Source organism: Oryza glaberrima, chromosome 6, assembly GCF_000147395.1.
Source record: "Oryza glaberrima chromosome 6, OglaRS2, whole genome shotgun sequence".
NCBI classification, from domain to species: domain Eukaryota; kingdom Viridiplantae; phylum Streptophyta; class Magnoliopsida; order Poales; family Poaceae; genus Oryza; species Oryza glaberrima.
Window position 1 is genome coordinate 25,407,386 of NC_068331.1, and position 17,181 is coordinate 25,424,566.

At 37.5% G+C, this 17,181-nt stretch overlaps 1 protein-coding gene across 1 annotated transcript; it reads left to right on the forward strand.

Moving 5' to 3' along the window:
- Positions 1 to 7,836: 7,836 nt before the first annotated feature.
- On the forward strand, positions 7,837 to 15,243 carry LOC127775744 (probable histidine kinase 1). Its single transcript, XM_052302036.1, has 13 exons — positions 7,837 to 8,030; positions 9,007 to 9,867; positions 10,010 to 10,066; positions 10,208 to 10,435; positions 10,740 to 10,833; positions 10,907 to 11,113; positions 11,533 to 11,663; positions 11,895 to 11,944; positions 12,080 to 12,387; positions 12,503 to 12,606; positions 12,765 to 13,481; positions 14,115 to 14,294; positions 14,659 to 15,243. The coding sequence occupies exons 2-13, from the start codon at positions 9,166 to 9,168 to the stop codon at positions 14,785 to 14,787; spliced, it is 2,907 nt and encodes a 968-aa protein (XP_052157996.1). The 5' UTR covers positions 7,837 to 8,030; positions 9,007 to 9,165; the 3' UTR covers positions 14,788 to 15,243.
- The last annotated feature ends 1,938 nt before the right edge of the window (positions 15,244 to 17,181 follow it).

The following is a 17,181-nucleotide window of genomic DNA, read 5'->3' on the forward strand; positions in this document are numbered from 1 at the left end:
GTGCTGATCAAGCTGGCATGTTGCAGACAACTAGACAGGTATAACAATAATAATATTTGCCACGAGATATAACTTGCAAGTTGAGTAATTGATAACTTCCAAAGCAAATAGTAGTGCCCCCAAAAAATTGCATTACAAGATATCCATTTGATTATTTATCCTTATTTCTGCAGGAAAAAACTTATATCACTTCTGAACCACAACAAAGAGGTATCAAGCCATGAAGGTATAATATATGATGCATTACCAAAGTCAATATAGTACTACTGGGCCTTTTTGTAGACCAAAGGTCAGATGACCCAGCTTATATTTGAAAGCTGGAAACTAGCTTGACTGCTTGAGGCCTTGAGGTGAGTATTAGGTTGGCTATAAGTTCTCCAAGAAAAAAAACTGTGTTGATTTCTTGGAAATAAAATTGAAAACAATTACTGGGAGTTTTATATTTTTATGTAGGCTCCTTTACAAGGATTAAACCATACTCACAATTATCATTAAATATAACTAAATTCTCAATCAAATTTGCTGTTTGGTGTCATATACATTTATCCATTTTATATTAGTCACTTCACTTGGGGCCTGGGGGAAATGACCTTAATAGATAAAATGCTCATACATAACTTAGTGCTAATCGATGCACATATATATATATATTTCCATTTGCACGTGAACTGAAAATTTTTAAAAAGAAACAGTACTCCAAGTAGTACTAAGTTTTTTTTTTCTCTCTTCTACTTGTCCTCTGCCTCATCACCAGGCTAAGAGGCGTATGGACAAGCTAAGCATGTAGCGAGCCATGGAGGCAACCATCTTGCACGTTCTAAGATGCCAAAGCTTTAGTTACAGTGACCATTAAGAGCTCATGATAATTTAATTAACTACACAATTACTAGCTCATGATCTATTCCAGATGCACATGGGAGCCTCATGTGTGTTGCTTATTTTGGTGTGGTGAGAATTTCTTTTGAAAAAAGGAGAGAAAGAAAACAATTATGGCTCAAATGTTACCAGTAGTGTATAATAGCATTTGTACTATTTGGTTTTTGTTTTAATTTATTTTCTCTAACTTTGCTCTAATGCTATGGTACTCTTGGACCTCTTGGTGTGGCCTTGTGTGATCTCTATGGACGCCCTTATTTTTTTGGGGGGAGTTGACTTTGTTTTGAAGGGGAAGTTCTGCAGATGAACACATCAAGTTGCTCACATGATGATGAAACATAAAAATGTGTCACATACTCACATGAACACTGTGGACCTTGTTTTCTTTTCTTTTTTGCAACTAGGATGCTACTTAGTTTTATTTATTAGCTGAGCTGGTTAGTGAACCGCCCGGCCGCCAAATGTACGATAATATTTATTTTAATATTATGCATACTGCAAAATGTTTGCATTTTTTTATCAGTTCAAGTGTCATGGTTTAAACTATTATGTTCGAGGTGAAACTCTGTTTTTAAACTATTATGTTCGAGGTGAAACTCTGTTTTATTATATATGATATGGTATACTCAGGTCAATTTACACCCATAACCTCAAACTTTCATTTTGGCAGCCCAAAAAAAAAAAAATCCAGATATGAGAAAATTGAGTACTCATATATTAGGGTTAAATAAACAGTTGTACTATTATCATGGTGGATATATATATTGGCTAATGCACCATTATAAGATGGTTTCTGCGTCATTCACAGTACTATGCTCACATGCTAGACTTTGTTTTATTGAAATTCTCTTCCTTTTCCCCAAAAGCAGCTTTGCTACATCCTCCATAGTTGGTGGCTAATAAAGCACTGTTAGTGGCCTGCAAGTAGTAGTGATTTATTTTAAATTAAAAAACCATTGTGTTCTCCTGGGCCTCAGCCTACTTGTCCTACTTCTTTTGTGGCAAGCAAAAATCTAAGCTGCCAGAATGCATTAGACAATATATAGATTCCTGGTCCCTTGAATACAAATTACAAACCCCAAATTGTAACCTAATCATCTGCACACTTTTGCAGAAGAAATGCTGGCAGTACATGACCTGGTTGCAGGCTTTCAGCCTAGCCAAAAAGATCACATATATTTGTCTAACCATAATTAAATTTGCCAAAAAATTAAGACCTGGATGCAAATGCTAATCCCAGAATGTTGGTATATATTGCCGCATGTCTTAGGTTTTATATGACAGAAGCTGTGGTGCTGCAGGAATCAAGCTGGCAGAACGTTAATTATAATTAGATTATGATTACTTGACCTCTTGTGAAAGCATTATTTTTGCAGGTTTCCTAAGCAATCAATTGAAAGGTAGAGTTTAAGTACTTTAGACTTTAGGCCAGTTGCTTATATATGATGATACTTTGCAATTGGAACAGTTGCTCTGGGAACTGTTAAAACTAGTTAATTACCACTACAACTATCAGGTTAATTAGCACATAATAGCCAACTTGGTGAGTGATGGTGGATCATGCAAGTCTACTTGCAGGCAAGCATGTTCAGTCTTTTGTCTTCTAAGATGTTCGCTATTAAGAGCTAGCTAGATAGCTAGCTCTGCATTCCAAACTAGCCAGTTCAATCAGCAGAGTTGGTCTGATGATAAAATATATATGTACACATATGTCTTATAAAATCATTAGTTTTCCATATATTTGGAGATTGGTCAGGACTCAGGTGGATATATGTAGGGTGATTGTGGCATAATTCACATCACAAGATGCTGCTAATCTGTTCTCAGATTAACTAGAAGTCAATGGTGGTAAACTGGTAACTAAGAATCCGTCAGAAGTAGCTATAATAGTAACATGATTACATCATTATCTGAAATAAAAATGATTACATGAACCCTCCATTCCGGCATAAAGGTGCTTAACTACTCGTAGACAACGTCCAGGATTTCCTGCAGAAACTAATGCTAGATTCTTTCTCTTTCTACATACTACTATAAAATTCTGTTACACTTTGTATAGCTTTGTTCCTCGGATCCCAATGAAAGTTTGCAAGCTTGTCTTGCATCTGTTTCTTCTCTGAAGATTTTTCTTTCTATCCGGTGAGAATCTTGAACTAGTCATCTATCAAAGCTTAGTTCGGAGTAATTGCAATTTCCTTGTTCATGCTTGTATGTTTCTGAGGAAGCAGAGATGGCTGGATGTATTCATTCAGAGTTGATACAGTGAACCTGTTTATTGTTATTTTTCTTGTACAAGAGGTTGTATACTTGTTCAAGCTTTTTTTAAATCAGATAAAACCTGCAAAAATAATTATACAATTCATCATTTAACACTCATACCTTTAAGTGGACTTCTATCCTTTTTTTTTTTTTGTTATCCCATTCAAAAGGCCACAGCCATTCCAGTTCCTGTGCTAATGAAAGGATATATGCAAAAGAGGGCCTGCATTGTCAAATCTGGTACATAAATTAATTGAGGGAATAAAAAATATAATCCTATATCAATGATATATAGTGTAGATCTTGGTTTGTGTTCAGTGTGAGGAGTTAAATAAATGTTGCGATGGTTTTATTGTACGCATGGGCTCCCTCCATTTCACAGTTCTGGTTGTCTAATGCTTTTCGGACTGACCAAGGTACACATCACTAGATCCAAGAAAAATGAAATGCATGATGTAACCACTTAAGCCTATTCATATCATTGAAGTATGAATGTATGATTATGTATATATATATTGGAAATATCGAAATATTAATTCACCATTCCTTGAATTGAAAAAAAAATCCCAGAAAATAATAAAAGCGCAATTAATAGAGTAACCGAAATCTGTAATTTATAGAGCAATGCATATTATCTAATTTCACTTAAAATTTCCAATTAGCATTACTCTTGCTCTGTTTCCTGATCTCAGTTTTCTTTCCTTCACCCCAACTACACACTGCTAGGTTGTTCAGTTAGCCCTAAATTTGTACTGTTTAGTTTATAACCATACTAAAATCCATTATCAGATGGGCCATCATAAATATTAGAAGTATTTGATTAATAAACCAAAATTTATTCTGGTAGGGATCTAGTGGGGCAATGCTGGCGAGATGACAGCACCAATTATAAAAGTCCCACTGATTAATTAATATAGTCAATCAACTTGTCTTTTTAATTTTGTTAGCAAGTACTAATCAAGAGGAGAAAACCGTCCTTAGTGTGCACGTTTCCTGGAGAGGAGATGATACTACTTGCTGTATTAGTAGTAGTTGATACAATGGACCTGTGCGTTGATGCAGCTTTGCTTAAAAAGATAATGGATAGAACTCATCGTTTAAAGGGCATTTTAGTTTTTACTTACAATTTACTTATAATTTATAGATTTAGGGCCTGCTTGGTTTAAAGGGCATTTTAGTTTTAACTTACAAACAACTCATCAATTTACTCATCGTTTAACGCCGTATCAGGCGTTCTTCCTTGGCCAGCACTTCTTCGCTGGTGCCGATCTTCTCTGGCACACGAAGGACCCTGCTAAATGCAAATTCTTTCTTTGGTTTGCATTTCAGCAGCACTGTTGGACGGCTGATCTCCTCCAGAAGTGTGGCATCGATAGCCACTCGGCCTGCCTCTTTTGCGCTCAAGAGTTTGAGACGATGAACCACATCCTCCTTTACTGCGTGTTCGCTCGTCAGGTCTAGTTATGGGTGCTATCACCTCCTAGCTGGACTGCCCTCCCCCAATGGCAGCTAGCTCCAGTACTGGTGGCCATCTTCTAAGGCTTGTTTACCTGATCATCTCTGTGCCAGCTTTGACTCCCTAGTCCTCCTGGTCTCTTGGCAGCTATGGAAGGAACATAACTATAGGGTGTTTGACTCTACGCTCTCTTCGGTCTCAGTGGTTCTAGAGTCCATCCTTTTGGAGGGCCGGTTGTGGTCGTTAGTGGGCTTCCTTTGGGGACTTGTTGGGAGTGTAGCGTGGCTCTACTCCCTTCCGTTGTTTGGACTAGCGTTCCCGTCGTACGAGTTTTTCTTTTTCTTCCTTGTTTTTGACTTTGTTTTCTTCCTTCCCTAGCATAGGCCGGTCTGGCCAATTGCGTTGTATATCAAAAACTATATTCCTCTAATATATTAACATGCAATTCTTTTGCGCGTTAGCGAAAAAAAGATTTAGAGCCTGATTGGCTGATGCCGCAGCAATCCAATCCGAACACCCCCTAAAACTTTTTGGCCACGCCAACTGTACATGCATAAATATATGGTGGAGTGGCAACAAATGCCATGAACAAACAAAACATGGAATTTGTTCTAAAAGCTTACTAAAAGGTATTCTTTTTTAAAAAAGAGAGTCATGTTTAGTACCCTGACATTTTTTCCTTCTCCTGGGTAAATTGTTGTTCAATTGGAAGGACATCACAACCGCACACAAGCTCTCAGCTCAGTTGGCCGTCCATGCTATTTAAAGGGCAGAATAGGCTAGAAACTCCTGGCAATTTTTAATGTTTAAGTAGTTGGAGTAAGATGATTTTTAAATCATAGATAGAGGATCAGCTCCTTCAAATTAATTAATTAGCAGCTCACTATTTGTCATTATGTCGAGCATAATGGGCATAACAATGCAAATTGTGCAATTATGAAGTCAACAGCGCTGCAATATTGTCCCCACGGGAGGAAAACTCAATAAACTACACAAAATGTGCTTTCCGTTTTTATATTTTATAAATTATACCCGAAGCAAGTGGATGACGTCTTGTTACTTAGTTACTTAGGATATTGTGTCAACGAAATAATATAGGCTTAATTTTGCATCACTAAAAATTAGTTACAGTGTGGTTCTGTCTTTTTTTTTCTTTTTGGTTGGGGGTGGGGGTCGCATAGGTGCTAAGAGAATTTCTATTTTAATTGTCTGATCTCTAAAATTTTTTTTAATTGTTTGATATGTTCTTTAGAAAAATATTGTTATTGTAACGCGCTTTTCTGTCAGGGTGTGTTTCGATAATGGGAAATGAGGGGTGGAATTGGGATTAGAAAATGAATGAAGGGTTATGATTAAATGGAAGATAGAGAATGAATAATTAGAATTTAAAGACGTCTTTTTGTGATGGGAAATCATTTCCCTAATCCATTAGCCAAACAAGGCCTTAGTGTTAGTGATCTTTGTAAATCTCCGAAGATAGATAACAAAATCACCTTAGTAGGACTTCTTCACAAATAATTATTGTAGAAGTCACACCAAACAAAAATGGTGGGCTGACCATGCTGCAATTGGGAAGAAGCTATTAGATCCAACGTTGACAATCGAGGTACTATGTGTGTTTTTACTAAAAAAAACTCCATCCATTATGATTTAACACCTGCAAAATATATGGCATTTTTTAAACGCATCCTTATGTAATTTTAATATTCCATGTTAATGCATCCTTTACACAGAGCATGATGATTTTTTTTTAAAAAAATCTCGACATGAACATGAACAGAAAAATCTCCTACTTTGCATGAGTTCTTTTTATAGTAGCAAAAATGATGCCTTGGATCATTTGAAAAGATATCACTTTGGTCGCCTCCATACCAACGCACATAAATTTTCTTGAATAATATCATATATTCTTATAAAACATGTACAATGAACCTGCGCTAAAAGCACGATGCAGAAGTTGCTGGTGCATACATGACTCCAACTACACGTTCAAATCCCGATGCTCGTAATCTAGTGAACTTCACCTATTTAATTGTGTTCAGACATAATTATATACTTGTAAGATGGTATATATGTGCCTTTTATGTAACAAAACAAAAATCTTACATTATTCAGAGAATAGAGATTATGAAAAGAAAAGAATAGCAACTGCAGTAAGAGAAAGCTTTAGATGTTTAGAAATAGCTAGTAGAGATCTAGCTGATGATAATCCGAAGCTAGGAAAACCAACTCATGACTTCTAGTTTATTTTTTTAATTTTTTTGACGTAAGAAGGTAGAGCCAGTTCTACCTTATAGCCATTTCATTAAAAGAAGAAATAATTAACTATTTGCTACTCTTACGGGTGATTCAAAAGGATTTGCCACTAGATCCACATGTTATAGACACATAAGGGTCCATATACCATAGACCGCAAGTGACAAATCATTAATTGGTACATCTTAAAAGTGAAAAACAATTAAATATCCCTCGAAAGAAATGAAGGGGTTACAAAGTTACCAGTATAGAAGGAGGAGGAGGAGGAGGACTTAAAAAGCCAAAAAAAAAGGTGGAAAACGGTACAATTTTTAATTTTTTACTTTTTTAACTGCACCTTTATAAAATCTGGATGGAAAATTAGAGGGTAACAAAGAGGTTAATTTCGGCTTGGTTTAGTTCACAACTTTTTCTTTAAACTTTTAATTTTTCCATCACATTAAAACTTTCCTACACACAAACTTCTAACTTTTCTATCCAATCGTTCCAATTTTAATTAAACTTTTAAATTTTTGACATGAAGTACCCACACCCTTCATCTTGTGAGAGCGCATGGACGGTGCGTGAGTTCGTTGTTAGGAGGCAGAGAGCGCACAGATATGGCGCGCCAAGTCCACCTACCCGCCACTCCACTCCACAACACCCGCGCGATTTAAAAAATCTCCCCTCCTCTCTTCCTCCGCTTCACCCGCGCCATTTTCTCTTTTTTTTTTTTAACCCTTCCCCCTCCTCGTCGCTTCTCACCGCCACCGCCACCACCACCACCGGGCGGCGACCAGATCGGCGGCCGGAGATAAAAAAGAAAAGAAAAATATCGCGCGGCCGCGGATGGAGGGGGAGCTCGTCCTTCCTCCTCCAGTTGCGCAATTCTTTTTTTCTTTTTTTTCTTCTCCCTCGCACATGGCCCGTGGGCGCGATTCCTTGCACCCGTTTTTGACCCCCCCCCCCCCCCCCCCCCGCGCTTGGGGGGCATTTTATACTATTTCCTTCACATGGCCGCGCGCCCCCCCCTCCGCTCGCTGCCATTAGATCCTCGCCGCAAGCTCGCTCTCTCTCGCCTCCTCCGCGTTGCGTTCGCATTGACCGTCCCTGCTGTTCTTGCAACCTGCGCTTGTGGGAGTGGAGAGTCGTCGAGCGGGAGGAGGAGGAGGAGTGGTGGTGCTCTGTTCAGTATTTCTTCCAGGTGAGTTTCCTCCTTGATTCTTGCGCTCCCTCGATCGGAATCGCCGGTCAGGTGTTTCGTCGAACGGGTGGTGGGCGTCGAGCTGGTGGGGGTTTTGCGTTGTTCCCGGCGTGTTTCTTGTTTGATCGGGGGTGGTTCGTGATTCTTGAAGCGGAAGGGTTGATCTTGGCTTACTCCGGGGTTACTTGTTCTATCTGTCATTTCTTCAAATGGGTTGCGAGCATGTGATGTGACAAACATAGCAGTGCAAGATCGAACAGCTTGCTGATTGTGCATTCTGCTGCTTTCTTGCTTATTTAGTTGTGACCCATTTGACTTTTGCCAGGTATATACTTGATTTGATTCTTAGTGAGTCAAGCAAGTCGGATACTTGGGAGTTAATTCCAGATATTTGTGTTCATGTAGTCGCGATTCATTTTTACCACCCACATTTTCTGTCTGATTTTGTGATGTACCCACATTTTCTGTCTGATTTTGTGATGTCAGGATCATGAGTGAATATTAGATTCGTTTTTTTTAAAACTTTTCTTCACTGTGTCTTCCCTTGATCCAAAGATGCTCCAGCTGCGTATTAGGAAGGAAAGGTGCCATCTTTATGGCTTTGGAAGACCGAATTTCGTCTAAAGGAGATCTTCATGTCTGCTTTTGATGCCACAGTGATGAGTGTTTTTTCTTGGTTACATCAATTCACCAAAGCTGAACGACATTCCAGCAAAGCTGACTTCCTTTTGGCATTTTAGCCACAGAAGAGCTCGTTCGGAAATCAGAAGTTTCCATGATCCAAATGAAACTTTTGACACATATTTTCTGCACGCACACACTGCCTTCGTCTAATCATATTTTTGCTCTCATCATCCTTTCAATTTCCTGATCCCATTTTTAATCTGAGAATTGTCCAACTGATTTCATACATTTAATTTATTCAATTGGAATCGTTTTCTTAGTTTGGCACTGAGTTAACCTGATGTTTATGCAGACAAGAAGAAGTTGCTGATTCTTGAGGAGTTATACTATAAACCTATGACCTTATATCACTCTTACTGTACTTTGAAGTGAAAATTTGTGCTGCAATGATTGCAACGTTGAGTGACATTTCAATGTGACTTGGTAACTGAAGCGCTTAATATTGAGAAAGATGGGGGACGAATACCTGGCTGAGCCTGAGGATGAGGTGGCCATATCAATGTGGCCTGAGAATATAGGGGATAAACACCAGAAGCAGTTCAAAATGGAAAAGCTTGGGAAGGACCAAGATGCACTTGAGGATGCTAATTTTCAACAGAAGCCTTCTTCTGTGGATTTGAACCGCCTTATGGAATTGGCGAATTCTGAGAAAGGCGTTTCTCAAATGCAATACTTTGTGAAGCACTGGGAATATAAGAGGGCGAATACTGCTCGGCTTCTAAAGGAACAAATTGGTCTTCTTTGCCAACAGAGGAAAGAGATTGAACAAAGGAAGCAACAAATACTGGAGGAACAACAATTCCAGGATGAAAGTTATTATGCTGTTAAGCGGCAAGTACCAATACTAGATGAAGTTTACAAAGATGAATGGAAGCGTCCGAGCAAAAAGAATGATGACCTTTCTCATAATCAAGAACTTAAAATAGATGCAGAATATGACAGTATTTCGTACTGGAAAGAGAGAGCGATGCAATTAGAAAAGACACTTGAGGCCAGTCTTCAAAGGGAGCGTTCATTGGAGGAAAAGTTGGAGGAAAACATAAAGAATCTTCAGTCACATACCCCAGTTGAGGAATTCTCTGGAATGTTAAAACGGGCTGATTACTTCTTGCACTTGGTTCTTCAAAGTGCTCCTATTGTTATTGCTCATCAGGTATTGATTTATCTATGTCCACACCTGTTATAACTTGCCATATATATTGAAACACCATGTCCAATAAAGTTGAAGACCATGCACTGAACATGAATTCGATGATAGGGAGAGATAAATAACAGATCCTGTTTTTCCTTTTCAGGATGCTGACTTGCGGTACCGGTTCATATTTAATCACTTCCCGACATTGGCTGATGAGGTAATTTAATTTTGTTTGATACCTTCAACTTTACATCCCTGTCAGTTTTTCTTCTTAATACTGTTTACCTTCTCTTAATCTGAACTCTAGTAGTTTTCATGTATTGCAATTTTTGGTTGAATTATAACCTATTTTTTTCAGGACGTTATTGGTAAGACAGATTATGAGATATTGTCAGGTGAGGGTATAGAAGAGATGAATAATGTCAAGAAGGAGGTCATGGCCAGTGGTAAGGCTACTAAGAGAGAGTTTGTATTTAATACACCGTTGTTTGGAGCAAAAACCTTTGTGACATACATTGAGCCAGTATTCAGCAAATCTGGGGAAACAATTGGTGTGAATTATGTTGCGATGGACATAACAGATCAGGTGATTTATTGAATTTAAAGTTCCTCTATCATCCAGTGGAAATATTCTAACTTCCGATTGTCTGCAAAGAAGTATCTATTGACATGTAGATAATTGGCATTACTGATCAATTGCTATCTTTTACATGATATGACTAGGTTCATGGTTTCAATAATGCACATTGAAACCTACTTGCTGTGATTGCAAACCTATTCACTGATAAAACCTTTTGAAGTTTAGTAATCAAATTGTGTTTGTACAGTTTTCTTAATGTATTTTTTGTGTCATGGTTCTCAACCACAATACATTTACTCCTCAACTTCAGGTTACACGAAGAGAGAAAATGGCGGACATAAGGGTGAGAGAGGCTGTCCAAAAGGCCAAAGAGACAGAACTTAGCAAATCTCTTCATATAACAGGTTTATATCTTTTATAATATTAATTTAGTGCATCTGAGTTAGTATGGTACACTGAAAAAATGTCATCTTGCAGAGGAAACAATGCGAGCAAAACAAATGCTGGCCACCATGTCACATGAGATCAGGTCCCCTCTTTCAGGGGTTCTTAGCATGGCTGAAATTCTTGCAACTACCAAATTGGATAAAGAGCAATATCAGTTGCTAGAAGTTATGCTGTCATCTGGAGACCTTGTATTACAATTAATCAACGACATCCTTGATCTTTCCAAAGTAGAGTCAGGTATTTTAAATCATATGGTATTAGATATTTTTTTTCTCTCTCTTTTTACGTGGTTTCTAGGAGATTCTGAATTAGCTATAGGTACAAAATATTCTTGCAAAAACAAAAAGGAAGCTACAAGTACATATGTATGCAATAAACATATCTATTTCCCTTTCCACTGTGTTCTGTGTGGTAAAAAAGTAATATATGTGATTTCTGTGAGTCGAGATGGCTCTAGAAACAGTACTTCAAACACTTACTTCAAAACCTAGCTCATGCATTTCCATTTGTTGCTCCAGTTATGTCTCTTTTTTTTTCTTTTGAAGGCGGGCAAAAGCTTTGCCTTTTATATTAATAGAGCAGGAGAGTTATGTCTCTTTGATGTGTCCAATATGCTTGAAATCTCAAGTGTTTTGCTTCTACCTTCGTTACCTCAGGGGCTATGAAATTAGAAGCTACGACATTTAGACCAAGGGAAGTAGTTAAACATGTACTCCAAACTGCGGCAGCATCTCTGAAGAAGGAATTGATCCTTGAAGGGTGCATAGGTGATAATGTTCCATTGGAGGTATTGTGAATTAACAATCTTTTGATCTGGCCATTTTGCCAATAATCTACAGGTTTTGTATTTATTTATCTATGGTCTGCAATTCAGTTGCCTTAAGTCAGAAATGATCTACCCATTTATAAAAATCGAAAGTGTTTTGCGAGTAGGCAAGATCTTTGTTAATTTAGTGATTCGTCTGACTGAAAGATTATTCAATTGATTTCAGCATTTTTTTAATATGTATTGTTATAGGTCACTGGTGATGTGCTAAGGATTCGGCAAATTCTGACTAACCTAATCAGGTAAGGAGTGCATATTTGAAAAAGCATACTAGTCCTCGTATAGTCTGGCGAAGATAAAAAAATATATATTATTGGATATAACACAAAATATGTGTACTATAGTCTGATAATGTTTTGTATTTGGAATCATTCCAGCAATGCAGTGAAGTTTACACATGAAGGGAAGGTTGGGATAAATCTACATGTTCTAGACAAGCAGTTACCAGGATGTAGAATAGAAGGTGGGCAACTTCATTCAAAAGCTCATTCTGCACCAGCTGCCGCAGCAGAACATTTTTCTGCTTCTCCAAGAAAATGCGATAATGATACTTTGGGCTGCTCCAATCATGAAGATGCTTGTCAGACTGGCATTCCATCAAATGATAACTTTGGGGAGCATCATGAGGGAGATGAAGTTGTTTGGCTTCGCTGTGATGTATATGATACTGGAATAGGAATACCAGGTATTTCCTGCTATTTGTTGGTTATACATGATGAAAATTTTTTTGTAGTTAGTAGAACATGTTTTTTATATTTTACCTGACTAAATTACTTATTTTGTTCTACTATCACCTGCAGAGAAATCCCTGCCGTTGCTATTCAAGAGGTATATGCAAGCAAGTGATGATCATGCAAGAAAATATGGCGGAACAGGGCTTGGCCTTGCGATATGCAAGCAGCTGGTAAGCTTTCATTTATGTTATACACAATTAAGATATTAAGTTATTATGTGTGCATTAAACATCAGTATCCGGACAGAACAGTAACAGATAAGCGGTAACTCAAAGCTATCACCTGCAACTTACAGTTAAACATTTCACTAATTTTTACCACGGTTTAGGTGGAGTTGATGGGTGGCACTCTAACTGTGGTCAGCAAAGAGAATGAAGGATCAACATTTTCATTTGTTCTGCCTTGCAAAATTCCTGTTAAGGAGGATCACAGTGATGATCCAGATGATATGCCCAGTTCTGGTGGTGATTTCACTACTAGTGATATAGAAGGTTCTTTCATTTTCAAGCCACAAGCACGGCCTTATCTTTTGACATCCGGAGTTTCAGTAATGAACAACACCAAGTTGATCGGTGGCAACCTATTCTATGATCCTCCGAACATACTAGAAGACCGTAAGCCGTTCTCAAATGGTTTCGTGTTAGCAGAAGATCATTCTACAAATTCTGCCTCTACTGCTCATCAGTCAAATGGTCCTAGTGTTAGCAGAACAAACAAAGAACAACATGATAATGCAATGGTCATTGAACTGAATAGGCAAGCTGAACGGGTTTCCAGTTCACGAGGTGACACGACATCAGTTTCAGGGCTAATTCATGAGGAAAGGGGACCATGCAGAGTTCATGAAGAAAAGTCACTTCACAAGAAATCCAAGTGTTCTCCAAGTAGCAATAAGGCAAAGATCCTCCTCGTTGAAGATAACAAAGTCAATATAATGGTGGCAAAATCAATGCTGGAGCAGCTCGGCCATGGAATAGATATCGTAAATAACGGACTGGAAGCAATTCGTGCAATACAGAAGCGCCAATACGATATTATCCTGATGGTATGACAATAAACATTTTCATTATCTAGCTTTAAATTCTATATTAGCATATGTTTTGGTAATCCATGTTTACTTAATCAGTTCATCAATATGTAATTATTGCCTAATTTTTAATTGCCTCACTTTGACAAATTGCAAGATGCAAAAGTAATACACTGGGGATGCTAAGATGCAAAAGTCATCAATATTTCCATATAACAGTTGCAAGCATTACATGAAGTCATTAATAGGCCACTTTTCACCGGACGATAATAGAATTATAGAACACTTTTAGTTAATGGACCTAATATAACACCTTATGGATAATGAGACATACATCATTTTGGACCTAACTATAGCAAGGGCAATGCCAATCATCGAATGACTTGGTTCACCTTTTTTTTCCCCCTCCCAAGACCCATCTGATGTTGTTGACAATGTTTTAGCTGTTACCAATATTCCCATGTCACAAGTGAGCCAGCATATTCAGTATTCTTGCTAGTTCTAGACTTCGTTGTTCTTTACAATCTCACCTCATGGTTTCATATCAATATATATGTCAATAAGATATACAAAACCAATTGAAAAGTTGTCGTACATTGGAACTTTTACCTCTACCCTTCTGCTATAGCACTAACGCTATCTGCTTGACAGGATGTTCACATGCCAGAAATGGATGGTCTACAAGCCACGAAATTTATCCGTTCTTTTGAGAATACTGGATGTTGGGACACTTCTGTAAAACCCGAACACGATCAGATGATAGCTGGTTCAGATAATTTGTCTGATTGTGCACACATGAAAAAGCAAGGAAAGCGGGTTCCTATAATTGCGGTAAGTTTCCAATTTCATCCTAATTCTCTATAACAGGCTTAGTCCCTTGCTAGTTCAGATATTTGGTCCAGCCTAGATCACTTGCAAAACAAATTTCTAACTGCTCATGTTTAGAATGATATAAGCCACTGAAGGTGTGCCTTGTTTTCAATTTTAAAGAATCGGCCTAGATTTGCAAATAAAGAAAAACAGAATTACATGAAGTTTCTCTTTCATGATAGATAGTTTAAGTAGATTTCATTTTGTGACATTTCTAAGCATGTCGGTTACCAGGATTGAGGATATTTATATAGGGATTAAACATATTAAGTTCATATTTTTCTGGGACACTGTATAACCCCCAAAACTCTTCTGTTTCATTCAGATGACGGCAAATTCATTTTCAGAGAGCGCCGAAGAGTGCCTTGCTGCAGGCATGGACTCCTACATATCTAAACCAGTGAACTTCCAAAATATTAAAGAATGCCTGCAGCAGTATTTGCCTCCCCAGTGACTGACTAATTATTGTAAAGTAGAAAAGGCAATTTGTAGTTAGGAAAGTTTTGTGAAAAATCACATCGGTCTTTTGTAAATCTTGTTCTCTGGATGCATCAAGAATGCACAATAAATATAGGGTATCCTATCTTCTCAACCATCTACCTGACTACCTTACTATTGGGAGACAGAAGCAGAGCTCTTTTTTGGAGAGCATTCTGACCTAGTCCCATCGGTAAGATCATATAGCTAACTCAAAACTTTAGGGTCCTCATTTGTTTTATGGGACATATATTGTACCACTTGTATATAGTTTTCCTGGAGGTTCTTATCTTTTAGCTATTAGCCATCTGTATCATGAGCAACATCAGTTTTATGATGATGTGATGAGGATTAAAGCTGTCATATTTCTGATGTAATATTGCAATCAATATAAAGCATGCCAATGGCTTGTGATGACAAAATATCATCAGGTTCAAAAGCTATAGAATTTGCAGGTGTGCCTGTTTGGCTATTTCCAACCCCCATCTTGTTGCAAACTTATGCTAACTCCCTCTTTATTTGTACTTCACAAAACAAGGTTGACCCGGAAAAAATATGCTTGCAGTCAAACACAAGTTAATTTTGATCATAATTACTTTTTAAAATGTAGGTTTTGGCATATAAGTGTAACCAAGTTTACTCTAACAAAAACTTTCATAAGATTGTACCTGTGTATCTTTCTCCTTTTTTTTTTTTGGATTTATGCAAAGAACTAAATATTCATGTCTTGTTGGCTTTAGAAAGTCCAAACGACTTCCTTTTTTGATGGGAGGGAGTAATACATTGTGCAAAGCTTTTGCCTATTCTTCACAAAATAAAACATAATAGATGGCACTCGATATATGAGTCGCCCAAATATTTCTGAATTAAAGCCGTCATCTTTCTGATGTGAAACAAATGTTAATAATTGGGTTCAAACATTTATGGCTTGCACCCAAAAGTCAGATGTCTTAAAGCCATTGTCCTTTTCTGTTATCATTTTCTCTTGCAAGTGAAATACTACTAGCATAGAACTGCTAAACTTTCCTATTCCAACACTTCTGTTTCTTTTTATAGATGAACGATTTAATCTGCAATATTCTGTTTCTTATCCTAGTTTGATGCTGTTAAAATTTGTCCTGACCTGTCCCATTAAGCTATGATAGTGGGCATACTGCATATATGAATATATCTATACCTTCTATGCGAATGCCCCCCACTATACTATTTATGTGACTGGGTCATCGTTGGATGGTTGTGTGCGTTCATAGTTTGTGCACAGACTGGAAGTTACTTTCATTATCTTAAAAAACATCATAAGAAGTTTCTAATACTTTTTATCCTATATAATTAAAAAGTGATTTTACAGTACTTGATAAGATACCGGAATGTATCACATTTTCTAGTGTAAAAATTGGGGGGGGGGGGGGGGGGGGTTTAGTTCCCATACAAAAATTTTACACCCTGTCACATCGAACGTTTGAACATCTGCATGAAGTATTAAATGTAGGCTAAAAAAACTAATTGCACAGATTGCGACTAATTTGTGAAATGAATCTTTTGAGCCTAATTGCTCCATGATTTGACAATGTGGTGCTACAATAATCATTTGCTAATGATGGATTAATTAGGCTTAATAAATTCGTCTCGTAGTTTATATGCGGATTATGTAATTTGTTTGGTTATTAGACTACGTTTAATACTTCAAATGTATGTCCGTATATTCGATGTGACACAGTAAAAATTTTTACCCCTGAATCTAAACACAGCCTTGATACCTCTCGGTATCTCCAGTAATAGGAGATACCAAATTTGTACTAAAAATTTTGGTACCTTTCAAGAAATGTAAAATTTCTCGTATAATTATGTTCCCGCGTTCCGCACATCATGCTATATGCGATGAGTTGGTACCAGTTGACATCTGCAAATGTTCCCAGCTTAAAAAGTATAATCTCAGCAATAGCAAGTGCTTTACCTTTAATAAGATATTTCTCATTAAGAAATGGTCCAGGTCCAGAGGTTCTTGCAGTTATACTTTAGGTGCCCACAGTAAATTCTAAGTTTTATTATTGAATATAGCAAGTTTTAGCAAGGAGAACTATAAAAAAAAAGAGTCCATGTTGAGTCCCCACACAAGGATAAGAGAAAGGCTAAATGATCTCCCCCAAGATCATTATGTTGGATCAAATCAAACATCACATAGTAATCACTTTGCTTTTTCTGAAGGGGACCTGCACTAATCCCAGTGTTACTTACTTAATCCCCTTTGCATCAAATCTTTTCTCTTTCATGCTCAAGCTTGAAGCATCATTTCTCAATTACAGCATTATCCTTTTTCTGGCAGATGATCCCAGAGCTGTTTTATAAAGATTTGGTTCTGGTTTAGCATTCT